This window comes from Ceratotherium simum, chromosome 12 (assembly GCF_057802395.1).
Source record: "Ceratotherium simum simum isolate JZ-2026a chromosome 12, ASM5780239v1, whole genome shotgun sequence".
NCBI lineage: Eukaryota > Metazoa > Chordata > Mammalia > Perissodactyla > Rhinocerotidae > Ceratotherium > Ceratotherium simum.
Window position 1 is genome coordinate 2,367,746 of NC_141911.1, and position 24,400 is coordinate 2,392,145.

The 24,400-nt window shown below is 41.6% G+C and overlaps 1 protein-coding gene across 3 annotated transcripts; it reads left to right on the forward strand.

The window, feature by feature from the left end:
* The first annotated feature begins 4,055 nt into the window (after positions 1–4,055).
* On the forward strand, positions 4,056–24,259 carry NPM2 (nucleophosmin/nucleoplasmin 2). 3 transcript variants are annotated; one of them, XM_087437268.1, is made up of 9 exons: positions 4,058–4,506; positions 4,600–4,688; positions 4,783–4,868; positions 5,031–5,156; positions 21,573–21,666; positions 22,559–22,725; positions 22,893–22,927; positions 23,809–23,842; positions 23,956–24,259. In XM_087437268.1, exons 2-9 carry the CDS (start codon positions 4,631–4,633, stop codon positions 23,998–24,000), a joined length of 645 nt encoding a protein of 214 aa, XP_087293394.1. In that variant the 5' UTR covers positions 4,058–4,506; positions 4,600–4,630; the 3' UTR covers positions 24,001–24,259. The 3 variants fall into 3 exon arrangements, with proteins under 3 accessions (XP_087293396.1, XP_087293395.1, XP_087293394.1); XM_087437269.1 differs by lacking the exon at positions 22,893–22,927 and having other exon boundaries at positions 4,057–4,506; XM_087437270.1 differs by lacking the exons at positions 22,893–22,927; positions 23,809–23,842 and having other exon boundaries at positions 4,056–4,506.
* The last annotated feature ends 141 nt before the right edge of the window (positions 24,260–24,400 follow it).

Here is a 24,400-nt window from a genome sequence, read left to right on the forward strand (position 1 = left end):
AACACAAAAAAATCAATGTAATTCACCATATAAACAAAGAAAAAGCTGATTGTCTCAATAGGTAAATAACACATGACAAAATTCAGTACCTATTTATGATAAAAATTCTCAGAAAACTAGGAATACAAACATTCTTAACCTGTTAAAAGACATCTATGAAAAAGCTACCACCAACAGCATACTTAAAGGTGAAAGACTGTTTCCCGTAAGATCAAGAACAAGGAAAGGATGCCTATTCTTACTATTTTCATTCCACGTTGTACCTGAGGTCCTCACCAGAGCAAATGCAGGCATAGCTTGTTTTATTGCACTGCATTGTATTGTGCTTCACAGATACTGCATTTTTTACAAGACCCTCCACCAGCAAAAAGATTTCAACTCACTGAAGGCTCAGATGATGGTTAGCATTTTTTAGCAATAAAGTATTTTTTAATGTATGTACATTGTTTTTTAAGACATAATGCTATTGCACACTTAATAGACTACAGTATAGTGTAAATACAACTTTTATCTGCACTCGGAAACCAAAAATTGGTGTGACTTGCTTTATTATGATATTCACTTTATTGCAGTTGTCTAGAACTGAACCCGCAATGTCTCTGAGATATGCCTATAGGCACAAAAAAGAAATAAAAGGCACACAGATCAAAAAGGAAGAAGTAAAACTGTCTTTATGCACAGATGTCATGATTTGTGGTACAAAAAAGCTACTGGAACTAATAAGTGAATTTAGCAAAATCACAGAATACAAAGTCAGTATACAAAAAGCAACTGTATTTCTATATACTAAAAATAAACTATTACATGAAATTTTAAAATATATACTATTTCCTATAGCATCCAAAAACATGAAATACGTTGAAATAAATTTAACAAGATATGTGCCAGACCCGCACACTATAAAACATTGCTGAGGAAAATTAAAGATCTAAATAAATGGAGAGATTATAACATGTTCATGGATTGGATGACCCAAAATTGTGATGTCAACTCTCCCCAAACTGAACTGTGCACTCAATGAAATCCCAGTAAAAATCCCAAAAGGCTTTTTTGTAGAAACTGATAAGCTGATTCTAAAATTTATGTGAAAATGCAAAGAATCTGGAATAGCCAAAACATTTTTGAAATAGAAGAACAGAGTTGGAGGACTCAATTACCTGATTTCAAGATTTACCATAATGCTACAGTAATCAAAACAATGTGGTGTTGGCACTAGGGTAGACAGATAGATCAATGGAACAGAATAAAGTCCAGAAATAGACATGTATGGTTAATTGATTTTCAACAGAAATGCCAAGGTAATTGAATAGAGAAAGAATAGTCTTTTCCAAAAAGGATACTAGAGGAACCGGATATTCACTTGGGGGAAAGAAATCAATCTCAACCCTTACCTAACACCATACACAAAAATTAATTCCAAATGGAATACAGATGTAAATGTAAAAGCTAAAACCACAAGACTTCTAGAAGAAAACTTAGGAGAAAACTTCCATGACCTTGGGTTATGCAAAGACTTCTTACTACACCAAAAACATGGGCCATAAAAGAAAAAGGAATTATTCGACACCATCAAATTTTTAAATTTCTGCTCTTCAAAAGATACCATTTTAAATAATGAAAGGACAAGCCATAGATAGGAGTGAAAAATCTTCGGAACACGTATATTGGACACAAAACAGGTATCCAAAATATATAAAGAACTCCTACAACTCAATAACAAGAATAACTCAAAATAACCCAATTTAAAAATGGACAAAATATTTGAATAGGTATTTTCAAAAAAAGATACACAAATAACCAATAAACACTCAACATCACTTGTCATCAAAGAAATACAAATAAAAAACACAAGAGATGTCACTATATACATCCACTAGAATGGCTAAAATTCAGAAGACTGACAATGGCAAGTGTTGACGAAGATGTAGAGCAACTGGAGTTCATACACATTGCTGGCAGAAATGCAGAATGGTGTGGGTATTTGGAAAATAGTTTTAGTTTCACATAAAGTTTAATACATGCTTACCAAATGATCCAGCAATTCCACTCCTGGGTAATTATCCAAGATAAAGTAAAACATATGTCCATGCAAAAACTTGCTCTCAAATGTTCATAGCATTTTTATTCATAATAGTCTAAAATTGGAAACTACCCAAATAATCCATCATCAGGTGTATTAGTCGGGCATGTATTACAAGGAATTGGCTTATGCAGTTATGGGAGCTGGCTAGGCAAGTCTGAAATCTGCAGCACAGGTCATCAGGAAAACAGGCTGGAAGCTCTCTGGCAGGAGTTGAAGCTGCAGTCCACAGACAGAACTTCTTCAGGGAAACCTCAGTCCTGCTCTAAACGTCTTGCAATTGATTGGATCAGTCCCACCCACATTATTGAGGGTAAGCATTACATAAAAACAACTGATTGTAGATGTTAATCACATCTATAAAAAACTTTCACAGTGTCAAGGGGAGGAAAAAACTTTTTCTCTACCCTTCTAGGTTCTTTGGCTGGCCTAATAAATTGACATAAGACAGATTAACAGGAGAAAAAATTTACTTACATACGTACAGGAGCTCATAGAAATATGAAAACTCAAAGAAGTGACCAAAGCAGGCAGCTTTTATACCTTTTAGACAAAGAAACAATAAATTTGTAAAGAACTGACAAGACAAAGAAACTAAGGTTAGGTAGTAATTAGTAAAGAAACTAAGCAGAATTTGTTTACATAGCCTTCTTGGTCCTGAATTCCCTATCTCTGGTGATAAGAATGTTTCTCTAACTCCTGGTGCAGGAAGGGTACCTTCCACGTGGGAAATTTATTTCCTGCTCTCAGGGGGACAGAGAGGAGGGTCGGAGTGACCTCGCACCAGCTGTTTCTTAAGTAACTTTAATTTAAAATAATCAACATGCTGGAGTGTCATATTTTGGGGTGGCCTGCCCTGAGCCCCATCAACAGCCACACCTACATTAGTGTTTGATTGAAAAACTGGGTTTATACCCTAGCCAAGCTGACATATAAAACTGACCAGCAGGTGACTGGATATACAAATTGTGGAATACTACTCAACAATAAACAGAAACAAACTACTGATACAAGCAACAATATGGATAAATAAATCTAACATATTTTGTTCAGCAAAAGAGGGCAGACAAAAAGACCCTGTATGATTCTACTTATATGAAATTCTAGAACAGTCAATACTAATGTATATTGTCAGAAAGCAGATAAGTGTTTGCCTAATGCCAAGTAGGCATTAAGGGCAGGAGGAAATGTGGGCAAGAAAGAAATGTGGGGGAGTGATGGAAATTATAACTTGACTGTGGTGATGGCTACACAGGTGTATACATTTGTCAAAATTCATCTAATTATACACTTTGAATAAGTGCATTTTTTGTATATAAATTATTTCTACATAAAGTTGATATTTTAAAAAGAAAAAAGCTGATTCCTACACTTTAGAAGCTCCAGTCGGGGTTCCAGAGAGATATATCCAGTTCCTCCAACACCATTTTTAGAAAAGACTGTCTTTCCCCTATTGAATTACCTTGGCACCTTTGTTGAAATCAATGAACCTTATATGTAAGTGAGAAGTTTCCTGGCTGGGAGTGAAGGATAAGAATGCAATGAGAGAAATCCCTGGTTACTTCTCACTCTCAAACAGAGGTGTCTCATGGGCAGGACAAGGGGGGATGTGACAGCTGAAAAACTTTCGTCCACTACTCCCACCCAAACAAACATTCAAGTGCATCACTGTGCCCTGTGAACTGCTGTTTGTTAAATGACTGGCCCTCTCTGTCATGAGTGACTGTAAAGTCACTCTCTGTGCCGGGTTCCTCACCAGCTGCTGCAGCTGCCTGTCCAGTCACTTTCCTCATCCCTACCCCTTCCCTGCCACAGGAGAAATCACCCTTCTGGAAACAGGGCTCTGCCTCTACTGGGGACCACAGCCCTGGGGGACGGGGCTTCCAGGCCTTGGAAAAGGCCCACACTTAGGGAGTAGGGAAAGGACACGGAGAAAGGCAATGAGCAGGAAGGAGCAATAATGCTGCCGATTCTTACTGGGCAGCAGAGCATCTCTAAGCTAGCTGGTCTCACGCAGCAGGCCTCGCAAATCCCCATCGGCCACGACAGTGGACCTCACATGTGGTCGTGGACCAGCGGCATCAAGCTCACCTGGGAACCTGTTAGAAATGCAAATTCTCTTGGCCCCACCCAGACCTTCTCCATCGGGAACTATGGAGGTGGGGCCTAGCATCGTGTGTTTCCATAAGCCCTCCAGGTGCCTCTGAGGTGCAAAGAGGAGGGACCAAGGGAAGAGTGGGGAAAGAAGGGCCTCTTCTTGAAGGCTGATTAGACACCTCCGGTTCCCCCGCCCAGGTTTCATTAACTGCCTGCCGGGGGCAGCCGGCCCTCCGGTGAGGCCGGGAGGCGGCCCGAGGGAGGGCGCCTGAGAGGGACGCGCTCGGAGGAGGGCGCTCGGCGTGACCAGCGCCCGCGGAGCAGGGGCGGTGAGGGCCCGGCGGGGGGATGCGCGGGGGGGACCAGCGGGGCGGCCGGGCGGCGCGGCCGGCCCCCTGACCGCCGGCGCCCCTGCTTCGCAGGGCCCGACCCCGCCCCGCCCCGCCCGACGCCATGAACCGCAGCAGTGCCAGCAGCGCGGCCGAAAAGGCGGCAGCACCCCTGCTGTGGGGTGAGTGAGGACGAGGCGGGGCGGTACGCCCCGGGTTAGGGCTGGGGGGAGAAAAGGGAACTCCCGTGAGCCGGCCCGCCCCCTCCCTTCGCAGGCTGCGAGCTAAACCAGGAGAAGAGGACGTGGACCTTCAGTCCCCAGAGGGAGGGGAAGCAGGACTGCAAGCTGTCGCTTAGTACGGTGGGTGCCCCCCGCCCCGGAGAAGGGAAGCATAGCGCAGGGAGGGCCTTGGACAGCTACAGAGGAGCAGGTGGGCTTCTCTGGTCCCAACAGGTGGACCAGGGTTTCCCTCCTCTGCCCTCAGGGTGCTGAGGTGCCCTGCCTGTTTTCTACCCCTCTCAGATTTGTTTGGGGGAGAACGCCAAACAGGAGGTGAACCGCGTGGAGATCCTGCCCCCAGCAAGGCAGGAAGACAAGAAGACAAAGCCCGTCACCATTGCCTCGCTTCAGGCCTCGGTCCTACCCATGGTGAGCCTTGCCCTGCAGGCCTGGGAACACTGCCCAGCCCTCGCCCCTGGGTGGGGATGCACACAGACGTGGCATACAGTTCCCCGCAGAAGCACAGCCCTGCTGGTGAGGCGATAGAGCCCAGGACTCAAAGCCTGGACTCAGGAGGCGGAGAGTCCCGGTTCCAGCCCACCCTTGAGCCACCATGTGACCTTGGGCAAGTTAATCTCTCTTCAAAATCACATTTTTAAACTGTTTGCTGCTGGTGACAGGACACTGTCAATGATTTACATATTGATTGTGGATGCAGATTGTGGATCCAGAAATTCTCTTATTTCTAATAATTTATCATGAGTTTTCTATGTAAATCATTTTTGTTTGTGATTAATGACAGTCTTGGTGTCTTTTTTTTTTTTTTTAATCCTATTACACTGGCGAGGACCTGCAGTACAATATTGGATAAAATGGTAACGGTAGATGTCCTTGTTTGATTTCTGATTTTTTTTTAAAGGAATGTTTCTAATGTTTCTCTATTAAGTATGACGTGTTTGGTAGACATCCTCTGTCAAATTAAGGAAGTCCCCATCTAATTTTACTCTACTTTGAAAATTTGGGTTTTCTTCTTTTTAATCATGAGTGGTTATCAAATGCTTTTCTATTCCTATGATCTAGCATTCTTCTTTAATCTGTTAATGTGGTAAGTTATATTAATGCAATAACGTTCAACCAACTTTGCATTTCTGAGATAAACACTACTTGATCATATTATAAACTTCTAGATTTACTTTGTTAAATATGAAGACTTCTTTCTAACTTATACAGTCATAAGTGAGGTTGGAGTATAAATTCCTTATCTTATTTGGGTGTATAGCAGCCTAAGGAACTGAGGGATGGAGCGTTCCCTCCTTCTATGTGGTAGAACAGGGAATATAAGACTAGGAGTATCTGTCTTTAAAGATCTGCATGACTGATCTGTAAACCTGCCCTCAAACCTATTTTTTTCCTCTGTCTATGAGATCTCTCTAGATCTCATCCATTCCCCTGGTTTTAAAGATCATCCATACAAATGAAAACTCTGAAATTTATTTCTGTAAACCCAACCTCTCTCATGCTCCAGATCCTCTGTTCAGCTCAATATATTTAATAGATATCTAATAGATATTCCAAACTTAACATGTCTAAATCCAAATACTTGATTTTTTTTTTTTTTTTTGGTGAGGAAGATTAGCCCTGAGCTAACATCTGTTGACAATCCTCCTCTTTTTGCTGAGGAAGATTGGCCCTGGGCTAACATCCGTGCCCATCTTCCTCCACTTTATATGTGGGACACCTGCCACAGCATGGCCTGATAAGCAATAGGTAGGTCCACGCCCAGGATCCGAACCTGCAAACCCTGGGCTGCCCAAGTGGATCGCACAAACTTAACCACTGCGCCACCGGGCCAGCCCCCAAATTCTTGATTTTTATCTGTAATCTCTTCCCCACCCCTAAACCTGATCTTCTCCCAGTAAATAGCTGTTTTTACGATTAGTCAAGACGAAAACCTCTTTCTCTAACACCCCATGTCTGATCCACCAGCAAATCCTGTTGGCTCTGCCTTCACAACACACCCCAATCTGAGCACATCTCGCCGCCTCCCTGCTACACCCTGGTGCAGGTGCCCAGCACCTCTCGCTCAGTTTTATTGCAAGGGCCTCCTAACTGCTCTGCCTGCCTTCACCCTTGGTCCCCGTGGTCTGTTCCAGGGGGTGACAAACTACAGGATAAAATCCAGCCCACTGCCTCTTTTTGTCAATAAAGTTTTATTGAAACACAGCCGCACTCCCTCATTGACTTATTGTCTGCAGCTGCTTTGGCTCAGTGACAGCAGGCTTGAGTAGTCTCCATAGAGACCATATGTTTTACAAGCTTAAAATATTTGCCATCTGGCCCTTTGCAGAAAAAGTTTCCCAATCTCTGGTCTATTCTATACACAGCTGCCAGAAAGATCGTTTTAAACACAAGTCAGATCATGTTGCTTCTCTGCTAGAACACTTAGGTCAATGACTTCCCACTTCATTTAGAATGAGATCCAAGATCCTTTATTTGTGTGTGTGTGAGGAGATCAGCCCTGAGCTAACATCTGCCAATCCTCCTCTTTTTCTGCTGAGGAAGACTGGCCCAGGGCTAACATCCGTGCCCATCTTCCTCCACTTTATATGGGAGGCCGCCACAGCATGGCTTGCCAAGCAGTGCGTCGGTGTGCGCCAGGGATCCGAACCGGCAAACCCCGGGCCGCCGCAGCGGAGTGCACACTCAACCACTTGCGCCACCGGGCCGGCCCCCAAGATCCTTTATGTTCTGGCCCTCAGCAACGTCTCTGACCTCAACCTGTGCTTCTCGCCCCTCCCTAACCCTGCTCAAACCACAGTGGCTGCCTTGACTGTACCTTGAAAACTCCAAACATACTCCCTCCTCGGAGTCTTTGCATTTACTCCTCCCCATGCCAGGGACACGCTTGCCCCCAACTTCAATCTGGTCTTTGTTCAAATGTCATCTCATTGAAGAGGTGTTCCCTGACCACAAACAGCATCCCCTCTTCCTAACCCTCCCATAATCACTTTCCCCCCTGTAGGACCCATCACAGCAATTAGTTTTCGTTTCTACATTGCCTTTCTCCCCAAACAGAATACAGACTCCGAGACAGCAAGGACTTGGCCTATTTTCCTTGCTGCATGATCCATACTGCCTGTATGATGGTGCCTGGTATGTTGTGGGAACTCAATATATAATGGATGAGTGAGTAAAGAAGTGAATGAGCTGTGTGAGGCTGGTTTGATTTTAAACTGTTGTGATTTATTTAATAGTTATAAATATACTCAGATGTTTCTATTTCTTTGAGTCAGTTTTTTTATCAGCTTTATTGACATATAATTTCTATGCAATAAGATTCGCCAATGTTAAGTGTACAACTGGATGCATTTGACAAATGTATATAATTGTGTAACAACCACCACAATCAAGGTAGAGAAAATTTCCACACACCCCCAAACTTCCTCATGCCTCTTTGCCGTGAATCCCTTCCACCTACCACTGCCACTGGCAACCATTGATCTACTTTCTGTCACTATGGTTTTGCCTTTTCTGTGATTTCATTTAAATGAAATCAAACAATATGCAGTCTCTTGTGCCTGGCTTTTTTCACTTAGCATAATGCTTTTGAAATTTATTCATGTTGCTGGTGAAACAGCAATATGCTCCTTTTTTATATCTGAGTAATATTCCATTCTGCAAATATATGTATATTTGTTTATTCACTCACCTGTTAATGGACATTTGGGTACTTTCCAGTTTTAGACTATTATGAATAAAGCTGCTGTGAACATTTGAGTATAAGTATTTGTATGGACATATGTTTTCATTTCTCTTGAGTAAATACTTGTGAGTAGAATTGCTGGGTCGTATAGTAAAGCATATGTTAAACTTTATACAAAACTGCCAAACTATTGTCCAAATTGCTGTACCATTTTGCCTTCCTACCAGCAATGTATGAGAAGTCCAGTTGCTCCACATCCTCACCAACACTTGGCATTGCCGATCTTCTTAATTTTAGCCATTCTGGTATCTATATAGCGGCATCTCGTTGTGGTTTTCATTTATTTCTTCTGGACGATTGGTGATGTCTGCCATCTTATTGGTTTATTGGTCATTTGCATATCTTCTTTTGCAAAATGACTGTTAAGATATTTTACCCATTTGTAAATTGAATTATTCTTCCTGAGTTGTAGGAGTTCTTTATATATTTTGAATACAAGTTCTTTATCAAAAATATTTATTTCAGGGGCTGACCTGGTGGTGTAGTGGTTAAGTTCACATGCTCTGCTTTGGCGGCCCGGGGTTTTCAAGTTCGGATCCCAGACATGGACCTACCCACCACTCATCAAGCCATGCTGTGGCGGCAACCTATATACAAAGTAGAGGAAGGTGGGCACAGATGTCAGCTCAGGGACAATCTTTCTCACCAAAATATATATATATATATATATATGTATGTATGTATATTTATTTATTTCAAATATTTTCTCCTAGTGTGTGCCTTGCCTTTGCATTTTCATAATAGTGTTTTTTGAAGAGCACAAGTTTTTAATTTTGATAAAGTTCAATTTGACATTTTTTTCTCTTGTGGTTCATTCCTTTGGTGTTCTAAGAAATTATTGCCTAAATTAAGGTCAGTAAGGTTTTCTTCTAGAAATGCTATTATTTTAGCTCTTATATTTAAGTCTATGATCGATTTCAAGATAATTTTTTGTATAATATGAAGTAAGGGCTGAAGAACATTTTTTTCCAAATTGATATCCAGTGCTCCAACACCATTTTTTGAAGACGATATTTTCACTCTGCAATTACCTTGGCATTTGCCAAAAGTCAGTTAACCTTATACGTATGCATATATTTCTATCTACTCTTCTGTTTCATTGATTTGTTTACCCTTATTCCAATAACAGACTAATTTGATTATTGTACTTTTATAGTAAGTCTCAAAATTAGATAATGTGAGTCCTCTAATTTTGTTATTTTTTTCCAAAATTATGTTGGCAGTTCTAAGTCCTTAGCATTTCCATATAAATTTCAGAATCAGCTTTCTTTAAAAACCAGTCTTCTGGGATTTTGATTGAGATTGTAATGAATCTATAGATTACTTTAGGGGGAATTGGCATCCTAACAATTCTGAGTCATCAGTAATTGAACATGCTGTATCTCTTCACTTGTTTAAGTCTTCAGCTTTTCCGAGAAATGTTTTGGAGTTTTCAGGTCACCTACATACTTTGTAAAATTTACCCCTATGTATTTCATGATTTGGGGTGGTATTGAAAATGGTGTTAACATATTTATTGAAAGATAATTCACATACCATAAGCTTCACCTATTAAAGTGTATAATTCAATGGCTTTTAGTATATTCAGAGTTGTGCAACCATCACAATCTGTTTGGAATATTTTTATCCCCCCCAAAAGAAACTCCATACCTACAAGCAGTCACTTCCCATTTCCCACACCCACTCACCCTCAGCCCTAGGCAACCACTGGTCTACTTTCTGTCTCTATAGATTAGCCTATTCTGGCAAATCATATAAATGGAATCATGAAATTATGGTCTTTTGTTACTGGCTTCTTTCACTTCGCATAATGTTTTTACGGTTCATCCACGTCGTTGCATGTATCAGTACTGCATTCCTTCTTATTGCCAAATAATATTCCATTGTATGGACATAGCACATTTCATTTATCCATTCAGCAGTTGGTAGACATTTGGATTGTTTCTACCTTTTGGCTATTATAAACGCTTTTGCGTTCTTTTACAAATTGAAGGTTTGTGGCAGCCCTGCGTCGAGCAAGTTTATCTGTGCTATTTTACCAACAGTGTTTGCTCACTTTGTGTCTCTGTGTCCTGTTTTGGTAAGTCTCGCAATATTTCAAACTTTTTCATTATTATTATATTTGTTATGATGATCTGTGATCAGTGATCTTTGATGTTACTATTGTAATACTTTTGGGGCGCCATGAATTGCACACATATAAGATGGCGAATTTAGTCGATAAATGTTGTGTGTGTTCTGACTGCTCCACTGACCAGCCATTCCCCCGTGTCTCTCCCTCTCCTCAGGCCTCTCTATTCCCTGAGACATAACAATATTGAAATTAGGTCAATTAATAGCCCTATAGTGACCTCTAAATGTTCAAGTGAAAGGAAGAGTTGCACATCTTTCACTTTAAATCAAAAACTAGAAATGATGAAGCTTAGTGAGGAAGGCAGGTCATGTCGAAAGCTGAGATGGGCCAAAAGCTAGGCCTCTCGCACCAATCAGTTAGCCAAGTTGTGAACTTTTCAAAGGAAAAGTTCTTGAAGGAAATTAAAAGTGCTACTCCAGTGAACACACAAATGATAAGAAAGCGAACAACCTTATTGCTGATATGGAGAAAGTTTTAGAGGTCTGGGTAGAAGATCAAACCAGCCACAACGTTCCCTTAAGCCAAAGCCTCATCCAGAGCAAAGCCCTAACTCGCTTCAGTTCTAGGAAGGCTGAGAGAGGTGAGGAAGCTGCAGAAGAAAAGTTTGATGCTAGCAGAGGTGGTTCATGAGGTTTAAGGAAAGAAGCCGTCTCCATGACATAAGAGTGCAAGGTGAAGCAGCCAGTGCTGATGTGGAAGCTGCACAAGTTCTCCAGAAGATCTAGCTGAGGTCATTAATGAAGGTGGCTACACTGTACAGCAGATTTTCCATGTAGATCAAACAGCCTTCTATTGGAAGAAAATACCGTCTAGGACTTGCATAGCTAGAGAGGAGAAGTCAGTGCCTAGCTTCAAAGGACAGGCTGACTCTCTTGTTGGGGGCTAATGCAGCTGGTGACTTTAAGTTGAAGCAAATGCTCATTTGCCATTCTGAAAATCCTAGGGCCCTTAAGAATTGTGCTAAATCTACCCTGCCTGTGCTCTATAAATGGAACAACAAATCCTGGATGACAGCACATCTGTTTACAACATGGTTTACTGAATATTTTAAGCCCACTGTTGAGACCTGCTACTCAGAAGAAAAAGATTCCTTTCAAAATATTACTGCTCATTGATACCTGGTCACCCAAGAGCTCTGATCGAGATGTGCAATGAGATTAATGTTGTTTTCGTGCCTGCTAACACAACATCTATTCTGCAGTCCATGGATCAAGGAGTAATTTGGACCTGCAAGTCTAATTATTTAAGAAATACGTTGGGCCGGCCCCGTGGCTTAGCGGTTAAGTGCGCGCGCTCCGCTACTGGCGGCCCGGGTTCGGATCCCGGGCGTGCACCGACGCACTGCTTCTCTGGCCATGCTGAGGCCGCGTCCCACATACAGCAACTAGAAGGATGTGCAACTGTGACATATAACTATCTACTGGGGCTTTGGGGGAAAAATAAATAAATAAATAAAAATTATAAAAAAAAAAAAGAAATATGTTTTATAAAGCTGTAGCTGCCATAGATGTTGACTCCTCTGGCGGATCTGGGCAAAGTCAATCGAAAGCCTTCTGGAAAGGATTCACCATTCCAGATGCCATTAGGAACATTTGTGATTGATGAGAAGAGGTCACAATATCAACATTAACAGGAATTTGGAAGAAGTTGATTCCAACTCTCATGGATGACTTTGAGGGGTTCAAGACTTCAGTGGAGGAAGTCACTGCAGATGTGGTGGAAACAGCAAGAGAACTAGAATCAGAAGTGGAGCCTGAGGATGCGACTGAACTGCTGCAATCTCGTGATAGAACTTTAATGGATGAGGAGTTGCTTCTTATGGATGAGCAAAGAAAGTGGTTTCTTGAGATGGAAACTACTCCTGGTGAAGATGCTGTGAAGATTGTTGAAATGACAGCCAAGCATTTAGAATATGGCATAAACTTAGTTGATAAAGCAGCAGCAGAGTTTGATTGTCTCTAATCTCAATCTCAGAGGATTGACTCCAATTTTGAAAGAAATTCTATTGTGGGTAAAATGCTGTCAAACAGCATCACATGCTACAGAAATATCGTTCGTGAAAGGAAGAGTCAATCATTGCAGCAAACTTCATTGTTGTCTTATTTTAAGAAATTACCACAACCCTCCCAACCTTCAGCAACCGCCACTCTGATCAATCAGCAGCCATCAACATTGAGGCAACACCCTCCACCAGCAAAAAGATTAGGACTTGCTAAAGTCTCAGATGATGGTTAGTGTTTTTTAGCAGTAAAGTATTTTTTAAGGTATGTACATTTTTTTGACATAATGCTATTGCACACTTAATAGACTACAGTATAGTGTAAACATAACTTTTATCTGCACTGGGAAACCAAAAAATTTGTGTGACTCACTGTATTGTGATATTCGCTTTATTGCAGTGGTCTGGAACTGAACCCGCAATATGTCTGAGGTGTGCCTGTATGTAGTTATATAATTGTTTTTTATATTATCTGGCCTTGCTAATTTTGCGTATTAGTCCTAGCAGCTTTTTGTCTATTCCTTATAATTTGCTATGTATTTATTCATGTCATCTGTGAATAAAGTCAGTTTAACTTCTTCATTTTTCATTTGTATGCCTTGCATTTCTTTTTCTTGTCTAACTTCACTGACTAGCACCTCACGTACAATGTTAAATAAAAGTGGTAAGAGCAGGACTATTCTTGCCTTTTTCCAGAGGGAAAGTGTTCAGCCTTTTACCATTAAGATAGATGAAGGATTTTTGTAGATGCTCGATATTAGGTTGAGGATGTTCCCTTCTATTCCTAATTTGCTGAGATATTTTATCGTGAATGGGTGTTGTATTTTGTCAAAGAATTCTCTTCTGCATTTGTTGAGGGTGCATTTTTGGGATAAGCCCCATTTGATCATGATGTATTATCCTTTTATATATTGCTGGATTCCATTTGCTAATATTCTATAAGGGATATTTTTGTCTATGTTTATGAGCAATATTGATCTGTAGTTTTCTTGTCATGTTTTTGTCTAGTTTTAGTATCAGGGTAATGCTGGCCTCATAAAATGAGAAAGAAGTTGTTCTCTCCTTTTCTATTTTCAGGAAGAGTTCATGTAAATGTGGTATTTTTTTCGTAAATGTTTTGGTAGAATTCATCTGTGAAGCAATCTGGTTAACTACAAGTTAAATTTCTTTAATGGATATAGGACTATTTGAGTTATCTCGTTTTTCTTGAGAGAGCTTTGTTTGTGTTTTTCAAGGAATTTTTCCATTTCATCTAAATTGTCAAATTTATTGGCATAAAGTTGTTCATAATATTCCCTACTCCTTTTTGGTTTTATCTGTATTGAAGTCTGCTCTTTTGTTCCTGGTATTGGTGATTTGTGTCTTCTCTCCTTTTTTCTTTGTTCAGTCTGGCTAGAGGTTTAATAGTTTTATCAGTCTTTTTCAAGAACCAGCTTTTTCAAGTTTTTTTCTGTTGGTTACCTACTTTTGTATTTTATTGATCTCTGTTCTTTATTTTCTTTCTTCTGTTTATTTTGGTTTTAATTTTCCCTTTTCCTAGTTTTTTAAGGCAGAATCTTATATTATTGTTTTTTTAGATGCTTGTTCTTTTTATGATGCAAGCATTTCATGGTGTGATTTCTTTCTAAACACCTTTCTAACCTTACCCCACAAATTTTGATAAGTACTGTTTTCATTTTCATTAAGTTTAAGTTATTCTATACTTTCCTTCAGTCTAAACTGCATTGTGACCTGTGATCTGCATATATGCCTCATAATATGTTCTATCTTGGTGAATATTTCGTTTACACTTAAAAAATGTATGTTCTCCTGTTGTTGGGTGTATTGCTCTATAAATGTCAATTATGTCAAGATGGGTGGTAGTTTTGTTTGAGTCTTCTGTATTCTTACTCATTTTCTGTCTACTTGATCTATTAGTTACTGAGAAAGGAATGTTGAAGCCTTCAACAGTAATTGTGACTTTGCCTATTTCTCCTTTTAATTATCAGTTGTTTTTTTTTTTTTTTAAAGATTTTATTTATTCAGTTTTTTCCCCCCAAAGCCCCAGTAGATAGTTGTACGTCATAGGTTCACATCCTTCTAGTTGCTGTACGTGGGACTCGGCCTCGCGTTGGACGGAGAAGTGGTGCCTCGGGGCGCTCCCGGGATCCGAACCCGGGCCACCAGCATCAGAGCGCGTGCACTTAACCGCTAAGCCACGGGGCCGGCCCTAATTATCAGTTTTTACTTCATGTATTTTGAAGCCCTTTTATTAGGTGGATTGCTATATTCTCTTGATTAATTGATCCTTTTGTCATTATGAAATATCCCTCTTTATCCCTGGTAAATATTCTGAAGTCTACTTAGTCTGATTAATATAGTCAATCTAGGTCTCTTTTGATTACTGTTTGTGTAGTATATTTTTCCTATTTTTTAGTTTATCATTTTACTTTTAACCTCTGATCTTTATATCTAAAGTGAGTTTCCTTTACACAGCATATAATTAAATCTTACTTGTTTATCCAATCTGATAATCTCTGCCTTTTAATTAGGGTATTTAGACCGTTAATATTTAATGTAATTATCAACAAGATTGGGTTTAAATCTATCATCTTGCTATTTGCTTTCTTATTTGTCCCTTCTGTGTTCCTTCTTTCTCTTTTCTGGCCCTCTTATGGGTTAACTAAGTGTTTTTCATGAGTACATTTTCATCTCCACTATTGGCTCCTTAGCTATACCTCATCTCTGTGTTATTTTTTTAGTGGTTGCTATAGAGTTTGCAATATGCATCTTTAACTTACAATAGTCTGTCTTCAAATATTATACTACTTCATGTACAATATGAGAATCTTACTACAGCATACTTCATTTTCCACTTTCCATCCTTTGTGCTATAGTTGTAATAACTTTTGCCTCTACATATGCTATAAATCCCACATTACATTGTTATTAGTTTTGCTTTGAACAGTCTATATTTTAAAGAAATTAGAAATTAGAATAAAACATTTTTATATTTACCATTTATGGTACTCTTCACTCCATTGTGTAGATTCAAGTTTCTATTTGGTGTCATTGTCCTTCTGTTTGAAGGACTTAAACATTTCTTGCAACGCAACTCTGCTTGTGATGCTTCTTCTCTCAGCTTTTCTACGTCTGGAAAGGCTTTATTTCACTGTAGTTTTCACTTTAGTATTGTCACTGGGCAAAGAGCTCTAGGTTGACTGTTTTTCCTTTCAACACTTGAAAAGCGTTGCTTCGTTGTCTTCTAGCTTATATAATTTGGAGAAATCTACTAGCATCCTTGTCTTTATTCCTCTGTATGTAATGTCTTTTTTCCTCTGGCTGCTTTTAAGATTTTCTCCTTATCGCTGGTTTTGAGCAATTTGATTATGAAATGTCTTGAGGTTCATTGAACTACTTAGATCTGTGGGCTTATTGTTTTAATCAAATTTGGAAAATTTTTGGCCTGTATTTATTTATTTTTTGTGAGGAAGATCAGCCCTGAGCTAACATCCATGCCAATCCTCCTGTTTTTGCTGAGGAAGATTGGCCCTGGGCTAACATCCGTGCCCACCTTCCTCCACTTTATGTGGGACGCCGCCATAGCATGGCTTGATGAGCGGTGCGTCGGTACACACCCAGGGTCCGAACCCGGGCCACCAGCAGCGGAGCATGCACACTTAACCACTATGCCACGGGGCCGGCCCCTGGCCATTATTTCTTCAAATTTTTTTCTGCTCCCCCTTCTCTCTCATCTTCATTGGGGAATCAAATAATATGTATACTTGGCTCCTTAAAGTTGTCCCAAAGTTTATTGATGCTCTGTTCATTTTCTTAAAGTGTTTATCCTCTATGTATTTCATTTTGGATAGTCTTTATTTATTCAATATTATTACTCTTTTCTTCTGCAGTATCTAATTTACAGTTAATCTCATCAGTATATTTTTATCTCAGATATTGTAGTTTTCATCTCTAGAAATTTTACTTGAGTCTTCCATGTCTTAAACATTTTCAATCTTTCCTCTAGTCTCTTGAACATATGCACCACAGTCATAATAATTGTTTTAATGTTCTTGTCTACTAATTCTATCATTTGTGCCATTTCTGTGTCCATTTTGATTGAATTGCTTTTCTCTTCATTAGAGTTGTAACTTCCAGCTTCTTTGAATGTCTGGTAATTTTTTATTAGATGGAAGATGTGAATTTTATAGATTTATGGATATTTTTATAGATTTATTCTGGGATGCAGTCAAGTTACTTAAATACCATTTGGTCCTTTTGTGTCTTGTTTTTAAGCTTTGTTTGGTGGGACTAAAGCTGAATTTAGTCTAGTTAATTTCCCCTTGCCCTCCAATACTGTGGCAAGACCCTTCTTAGTACTTCAACAAGTGCCCCATAAATTATGAGATTTTTCCACTCTAGCTGTTAGAAATGAGGCACTATCCCTGGCCCTATATGAGCTCCAGACACCTTTAGATTGATTATTTCCCCAGCCTCAGGTAGTTTCCTCACATGCATGTGCTGATCACTGTTTGACCTGAATACTCAAGGGGGACTTTCTGCAGATCTCTGGAGTTTTGTCTTTGGGGATCTCTCTTCTCCTGTACTCTGCTCTGTGAACTTGAGGTGCCTTGACTTCCCTGGGTTCCTAGTTCCATTTTATCAACTTAGGGAAACCACTGGAATCTGCCTGGGTTCCCCCTCCCTGCACTGTCTGGAAGGAAGCTTGGACAACCACAGAATTCATCCTCATTTGTGTCCCATCTCTCAGGGATCACTGTTCTTCTTTGACTGATGTCCAATGTCTTGAGAGCCATTGTTTTTTAGTTATTTCAAGTTGGAAGGTAAATTCAGTCCCTGTTACTTACTTGGCTTGAACCAAATGTCTCCTCTGAGTCAATTTTGATCATTTATATTTTTCTAGATATTGTTCATGCTATTTGCTCCTAATTTTTTTTTTTTTTTTTTTTTTGGTGAGGAAGATCAGCCCTGAGCTAACATCCGAGGCCAATCCTCCTCTTTTTGCTGAGGAAGATTGGCCCTGGGCTAACATCTGTGTCCATATTCCTCTACTTTATATGGGACGCCGCCACAGCATGGCTTGACAAGCAGTGCATTGGTGCACACCCGGGATCTGAACCCACGAACCCTGGACTGCCAAAGCAGAGTGTGTGCACCCAACTATGCCACCGGGCCAGCCCCTGACAATATTTTTAATCATGACTATACCTGTTATTATATTCCTCTATCTTAAATTCCCAGTAGTATTTATCATCTTTCCTTTTTTTCTCTTTCATTTCAATCACTGGAGATTAGTCTGGTTTTTTTTTCTTTTCAAAGAACCAGGTTTTGGTTTCATTGATGTTTTCTATTTCCTTCTTTTCTATTTTATTAATTTCTCTGGTTATCTGATATTTTCTGCTTTTTTTCCCTTTTTCTTCCTGAGTTAGATATTTAGCCCATTCATGTTCTAGATGATTTTTTCCAAGTGAGTCTCACTTATTTATTTTGAATACTGTAAAGTTCCCTCTAAGGATGTTTTAGGTTGCATCCCTCAATTAGTGTTTTGTAGTATTTTCACTTTATTTCATTTTAAATATTTTCTAATTTCCACTATAATTTCTTATTTGATGTATGAGTTACTTAGAATTTTTTAATTCCCAGAGGTATGGGTGAGTTGGGTTATCACTCTTTTTCTTAATGTATTTGCAACAGAAAATGTTGTCCATATATATAATCAATTTTTTGGTATTTGTTGAGACTTGATTTATGGACTACTACATGGTAGTGTTATAGAAGTCTATGTGTGTCCTTTAAATCAAGCTTATTAATTGTGTTCAAACCTATATATTTCTTGTCTCCTTGATCTATCAATTACCAAAAGAAATGCGTTAAAATTTCCTATTACTGTGGATTGTCAGTGTCTTATAATTTTATTGTTTGCTTTATATATGTTTATCTTTTAATTGAATTTTTTTAGATAATTGTAGCTTCACATGCACCTGTAAGAAATAGTACAGAGAGATCCCTGTACATTTTGCCCAGTTTTCCCCAATGGTAACATTTTGCATAACTGTAATATAATATCAAAACCAGGATATTGACATTGATACAATCCAGGAATCTTGTTCTATATAATTTTATCACCTAAATTCATATATCCACCATCACAGCCAAGGTACTGAACACTTCAGACAGCACAGAGGTCCCTCGTGGTGCCCTTTTATAATGACACCCATCTCCCTCCCACTCCCTCCCCTACCCCTAACCCCTGGCAACCACCAATCTGTCCTCCATTTCTAAAATTTGGTCATAGAAATAGAATCATATGTATGTACCTTTTTTGGAACTGGCTTTTTTTTTTCACTCGGCATAATTCCCTGAAGGTTCATCCAAGTTGTGTGTATCCTTTTTATTGCTGAGTAGAATTCCATGGTATAGATGTACCATAGTTCAGCCCAAAAACTGGGCTTATTCCAGTTTGGAGATCTTTTGAATAAAGTTGCTATGAACATTTGTGTAAAAGTTTTTGTGTAAGCATAAGTTTTCATTTCTCTGGGATAAACACCCAGGAGTGCATGTGCTGGGTCATATGGTGGTTGCATGTTTAGTTTCTTAAACTGCCAAACTGTTTTCTAAAGCAGCTGTGTGTTTCCCTCACAACTTTGAAGATGTTATTCTCTTCTTCCAGTTTCTGATGTTGCTGTTGAAATCCTCAGTCTGTCTGGTTATTGCTCCTTTTTTGGAAAGGCTGTCTTTCCTCTCTGGTTTATTTCTACCATTTTACCATGGTATGTTCAGCTGTAGGTTCATTTTTATTTATCTTCTCAGGACTTAGGTGTCCTGGAAATGAGGATCTGTGTCTTTGATCACTTCTGGAAAACTCCTGGTTGTTACTTTCAATATTGACTCCATTGCCTCTAGTCCCTTGCTCCGATTAGATGTGTGTTGGAGCTTCTCATCCCATCCCCTATGTCTCAGCTTCTCTTTCATGCTTTGTTAGTCTAGCTCTCTGTGCTGCATACTGGGGAATTTCTTCACAGCACGATTCCAGTTTACTAATTCTCATGTCAGCTGGTTTATTCTGTTTATTAACCATTTGTTCAGTTTATTTCAGCGCTTATATTTTTCACATCTAGAAGTTGCATTTGGTTCTCTTTAGTTTTTATAATATCTTGCTCTTACAGTTCTGATGCCTAGTTTTATATTTGTTTGATTTTCATCACACTTATTTCCTGGCTGTTTAGATTGTTCTCTAGCCCAGGCTCGTGGTTGTGCTGGGCTGCAGTCCTGTTGTTTCTGTCTGCCGACTCTAACAAGACTGTTTCTCGTGTGTTTTGTAATTTTAGGTGGTGAGCTCTTCTTCAGGTTTTGTTTTGTTTTCTGAAAGAATTCTGTGTGAAAAGAATTGAGAGTGTCCCCAGAGAGTGGTTTTGTGTTTGCATCTGCCATTTGCCCCAGGAATATCACAAGCCTAGCATTTTGTACAGAATTTTTGGCTTGGCAGTGCCCAGGTAAATCCAGACTTCGTCTAAGTGAGAGGTGCGGCCGTGCGTTTTGGGTTCTCACAAGAGAGTTCTTTTATCCATGCATATTTCCTTGTTACCTTCCTTCGATGGTCAGTAGTTCCTGCTTGGTTGGTTAGGAGTTCTTCAGTCCCTCTCCCCACCCCTCACCCTGGTGCAGCCCTCTGAAAGTCCTCCCTCCATGCAGTGGGCTCCATTACAGCTCTCCTCTCTTGTGCCCAAGGCCTGTCTCCTGCCCACACGTTTTCAAGTACCTTTTCCCTTCAGCTGCTGCAGCATCCGCTCTTACACACGCTACTCTTCATTTCTGATGCGTGGGGACTCTTCTTTCTGTCTTACTATTCCACCATGCAGTAAAACATTGAATTACGTTTTATCCAGCATTTCTAGGTGTTTGTGGCTGCAGAGTTTCAGTTTTCGCTTATCTGCTTCCTATATGGACCAGAAGCTAAGTTAATCTCTCTAAGCCTCAGTTTCCTCCTCTGTAAAGTAATAGCACCTCCTTCGTGGGCTCTTTGTGAGCATTTTAACGAGATAAAGCAGGTAAAATGCTTAGCAGTGGGGCCTGGCACACAGGGGGAACTCAAGAAATATGAGTATCATCATTGTTACTCTAGAAAATTTGGAAAGTTTGGAACAGCATAAAGAAAATAAATAGTGTGCTATCCACTGAAAGTCATGATTAGCACTTTAATCTATTTCTAACCCTTCTTCATATGTATATACACACATTCTTTATAAGACAAAGTAGTCTGCACATACAACCCTGCATCTGCTTTTCTCATTGGGTCAGTGTCTTAGTCAGCTCGGCTGCCATAACAAAATACCATAGAGAGAGGGGCATGAACAACAGACCTTTATTTTATGACAGCTCTGGAGGCTGGAGTCTATGATCAGGGTGCCAGCACGATTGGGTTTTGGTGAGGGCCCTCTTTCCCGATTGCAGACAGCTGCCTTCTCTCTCTGCCCTCACCCGGCAGAGAGAGAGAGAGAGTGCGCTCTCTGGTGTCTCTTCTTGTAAGGGCACTAATAACATCATGGGGACCCCACCCTCATGGCCTCATGTAAACCTAATCACCTCCCAAAGGCCCCATCTCCAAATACCATCACATTGGGGGTTAAGGTTCAATATAAGAATTGGGTGGGACACACTTCAGTCTGTCGCAATCAGACTTCTCTATTTAACAGATGCCCCTTGGCTTGGAAACCCATCTATGATCTTAGCAAGAATGAGATGAGCTTCACCTTCTTCTCCCTCAGAGTCCACCTCAGCAGTAAGGTCTTGGGGCTGAGAGCACAGTGAGGTCCAGAGAACCATGAAGTGTATGTGTTGGCATTTGAGGAATAAGCTCTGAGTGTTCTGCTGGAGGCCGGCCCCACCCAGGTGCCAGGCCTGAGTGACCCTGTCTTGCCTGCTCCCACCCCCACGTCCCTCCCCCTGCAGGTCGTCCTGATGGGACTGGAGCTTTCTCCTCCAGTCACTTTTCAGCTCCGGGCTGGCTCTGGACCCGTGTTCCTCAGTGGCCAGGAATGTTACGGTAAGTCCAAGCTTGGATCTGGGAAAAGTGGGAGAGCACAGTGTTTAGCACAGGGCCAAGGACGTAATACGTACTCAAACACTTGAGGGATTCCTGAATTATTAGAGGAAATCCCCAAAGGCAGCATGACTGCCAGTAGCCTGGACTGGAAGGCCAGGGCACAGGTCCCAGCTCTCCTTTACCTCCCTGCCACGTCCTCCATAGGCCATAGCTTCGTTGCCTATAACATGAGGGTGCAGATATATTTGGTTTCATCCTCAAACAGTAGTCGTGAGGAATAAATGAGATGTTCAGGAAAAACAGTTAACATAATGCCTAGTACTAGCACGCACTTAAAATGTTAGGTGCTATGAAGGATGGAGTTGGAGTGGTAACAGGGACCCTAGTAAACCCCCGGGCTGTGGACTCTTCTAATGCCCTTTAAGTGGCCCCCTTCTCTGTCCAGTTGTGCCTCTTTTCGTCAGGGTAGTCTCCTACCCCAAAACCCTGGCAGGTTCCACTTCCCTTAGGACAAGGTCTAAATTCCTCAGCTGCTGTTTCAGGTTCCTCCCCACCCTCTCCCTCCTTCCCCTCACACACTCCACCCACCCTCACCCTGGCCCCCACTCCTTCCTGGTGTGAATCCTCCTCCTACTCAGCCAGAGCACAGCTTGCCACTTCCCCTGCCCTCCTTCTACACCCCCAACCCTCTGGAGCTGTCGCAGATCCCCCACCCCACCCCGGCCTCCACTTGGCGAGAGGCCAGAACGGGTCCCCAGGAGGTGGGCAGGTGAACACGTTCACCTCCCTGCTTGGACTGCCCCAGGGCAGCTTTTGGAGCAGACAGATGGAACGGGAGCTAGGCAGAGACCCTGTCGCTCAGAGGCCCTGCTCCCTCCTCATGCCGTCACAGACACTTCAGACCTACCCTGGGAAGAGGAGGAGGAGGCGGCGGAGGATGACGATGATGATGACGATGATGATGACGACGATGATGATGCAGATGTGCCCCTAGAGGCGGAGACCCCTGTGAAACAAGGCAAGAGGCTGGTGCCCCTGAAGCTGATGAGCATTGCCAAGGTGAGGGAAGGGACCCTCCGATGCTCCTCGGACACCTGGGCCAGGCTACCCGAGATTGCGTGCACAGGATGAGCGAGGCCCGCCTCCTGCCAGGGCCTCAGCGGGAGTCTGCTCTGGCCCTGGGCCTCGCCCTAACTCTCCCAATAATGCTTGTGTTTGGTTCCCAGAAAAAAAAAGTGGAAAAAGAAGAGGAGGCAGTGAGGTAACTCTTTCCTTCTATTAACTTAGCCAAAATCTTTTAGCTGAGGTATGTAGTGCTAGGAAGAGCAGGTGCACCTGGCGTGTGTGCACACAGGTGCGTGTAGGGGACACAGATGTGCTGCCACTGTAGGCTGGCACAGCCTTTTTGAAGAGCCTTAAACTGTTCTTATCTTCTGACTTAATTCCACTTATGGCAATTCCTTCCAAAGAATCCCAACCAAAATATGGGGAAAATTATATGTACTAAGAAACTTATCACTGGATTATTCAAATAATAGTGCAAAATGGAAGCATTCTAAGTATATACCAATATAATAGCTGATTGAACCATGTCACATCTTCTCAATGGAGTGTTACATAAAGCCTGTGAAGAATACGGCAACCTGGAAAGTGTTTATAAAATTAAAAACAACAAGAGATTAAATCATTTTCATTTTATTTCATATGTTTTGAGAAGAAAACAAACAAAAAAGTCCTGAAAAGAAATAACACCAAAATGTTAATATTGGTGGGAGGTAAAGAAAATTATGAGGAATTTATTCTCTTCTATATTTGCTATATTTTGTGCAATATGTTAAGATTACTTTTATAATGAGAAAAAAATATTTGTGTCTTATACACAAATAAAAGAAAGCAGATGGAAACTGAAGATAAAACATCTTGTTTAAAAAGAGAGAGAGTTGTCCCTGGCAGGTGACAGGTGGAGGGGTGAGTTCCGCAGCCTCCATCTCTCCAGGTCATAGCTCCCTGCTTCCCAGAAGCATCCAGGGCCCAGCTTTCCAGTGTGGGTGCGAGGAAGGCCAGGGCTGTTGGCATCGGGCTGAGCTCTCCCTCTCTTCCACCCACCCCACTCCTTGCCCAACCACCTCCCCCCCATTCCAGACCCAGTCTTCAAGAAAAGAGCCCTGTGAGAAAGGTGAGTGCTGACAACAGGGGGCTAGCCTCCTGGGGGGGGGGGGGAGGTGGTCTCTGGACAGGTGCCAGGATAGGGAGGGAGTGGGACACTGGAGCCCTCCCTTCTCTCCATAGGCCAAACCCACACTCAGACCTAAGAAGCCGGGATCCAAGAAGTGAGGAGCCATGAGCGGCCTGACCGCAGTGACTAAGCGAGGCCCTGTGAGACCGCCATGCAGAGTGGGCCTTCCTCTGGTGTGCTGTGGACCCAGGGCACCCCCCGCTTCCATCTGAGTCTGAATGTGATGGAGGTGTTGGGGGACAACACAGGAGCCCCTCACCCCACCTCTCCAGTTTCAGCAGGACCTGGAGGGAAGAGCCCCGGCCTCAGGGCCACAATAAAGTGCGCTGTGCCAGGACCTTGTTTCCGCGTCTTTTCCCAGGAGCCGTCCTTCTTGCTGGCTGCAGCGAGCCCCGTGTGCCCGGCAGAGGGCGGCCATGTGCCAGCACACCCTACCTGGTGGCCCAGCCCACCCTGGACTGAGGCTGCGGTGTCCCAGCCAGGCAGCATGTTAGGCTT

Excerpts from the sequence above, each read along its gene's own strand:
- NPM2 (XM_087437268.1), top strand. The coding sequence starts at position 4,631 with ATGAACCGCAGCAGTGCCAGCAGCGCGGCCGAAAAGGCGGCAGCACCC. Across the intron at positions 5,157-21,572 it reads AGGCCTCGGTCCTACCCATG|GTCGTCCTGATGGGACTGGA; the intron begins GTGAGCCTTGCC and ends CTCCCCCTGCAG. Across the intron at positions 22,726-22,892 it reads AGCTGATGAGCATTGCCAAG|AAAAAAAAAGTGGAAAAAGA; the intron begins GTGAGGGAAGGG and ends TTTGGTTCCCAG.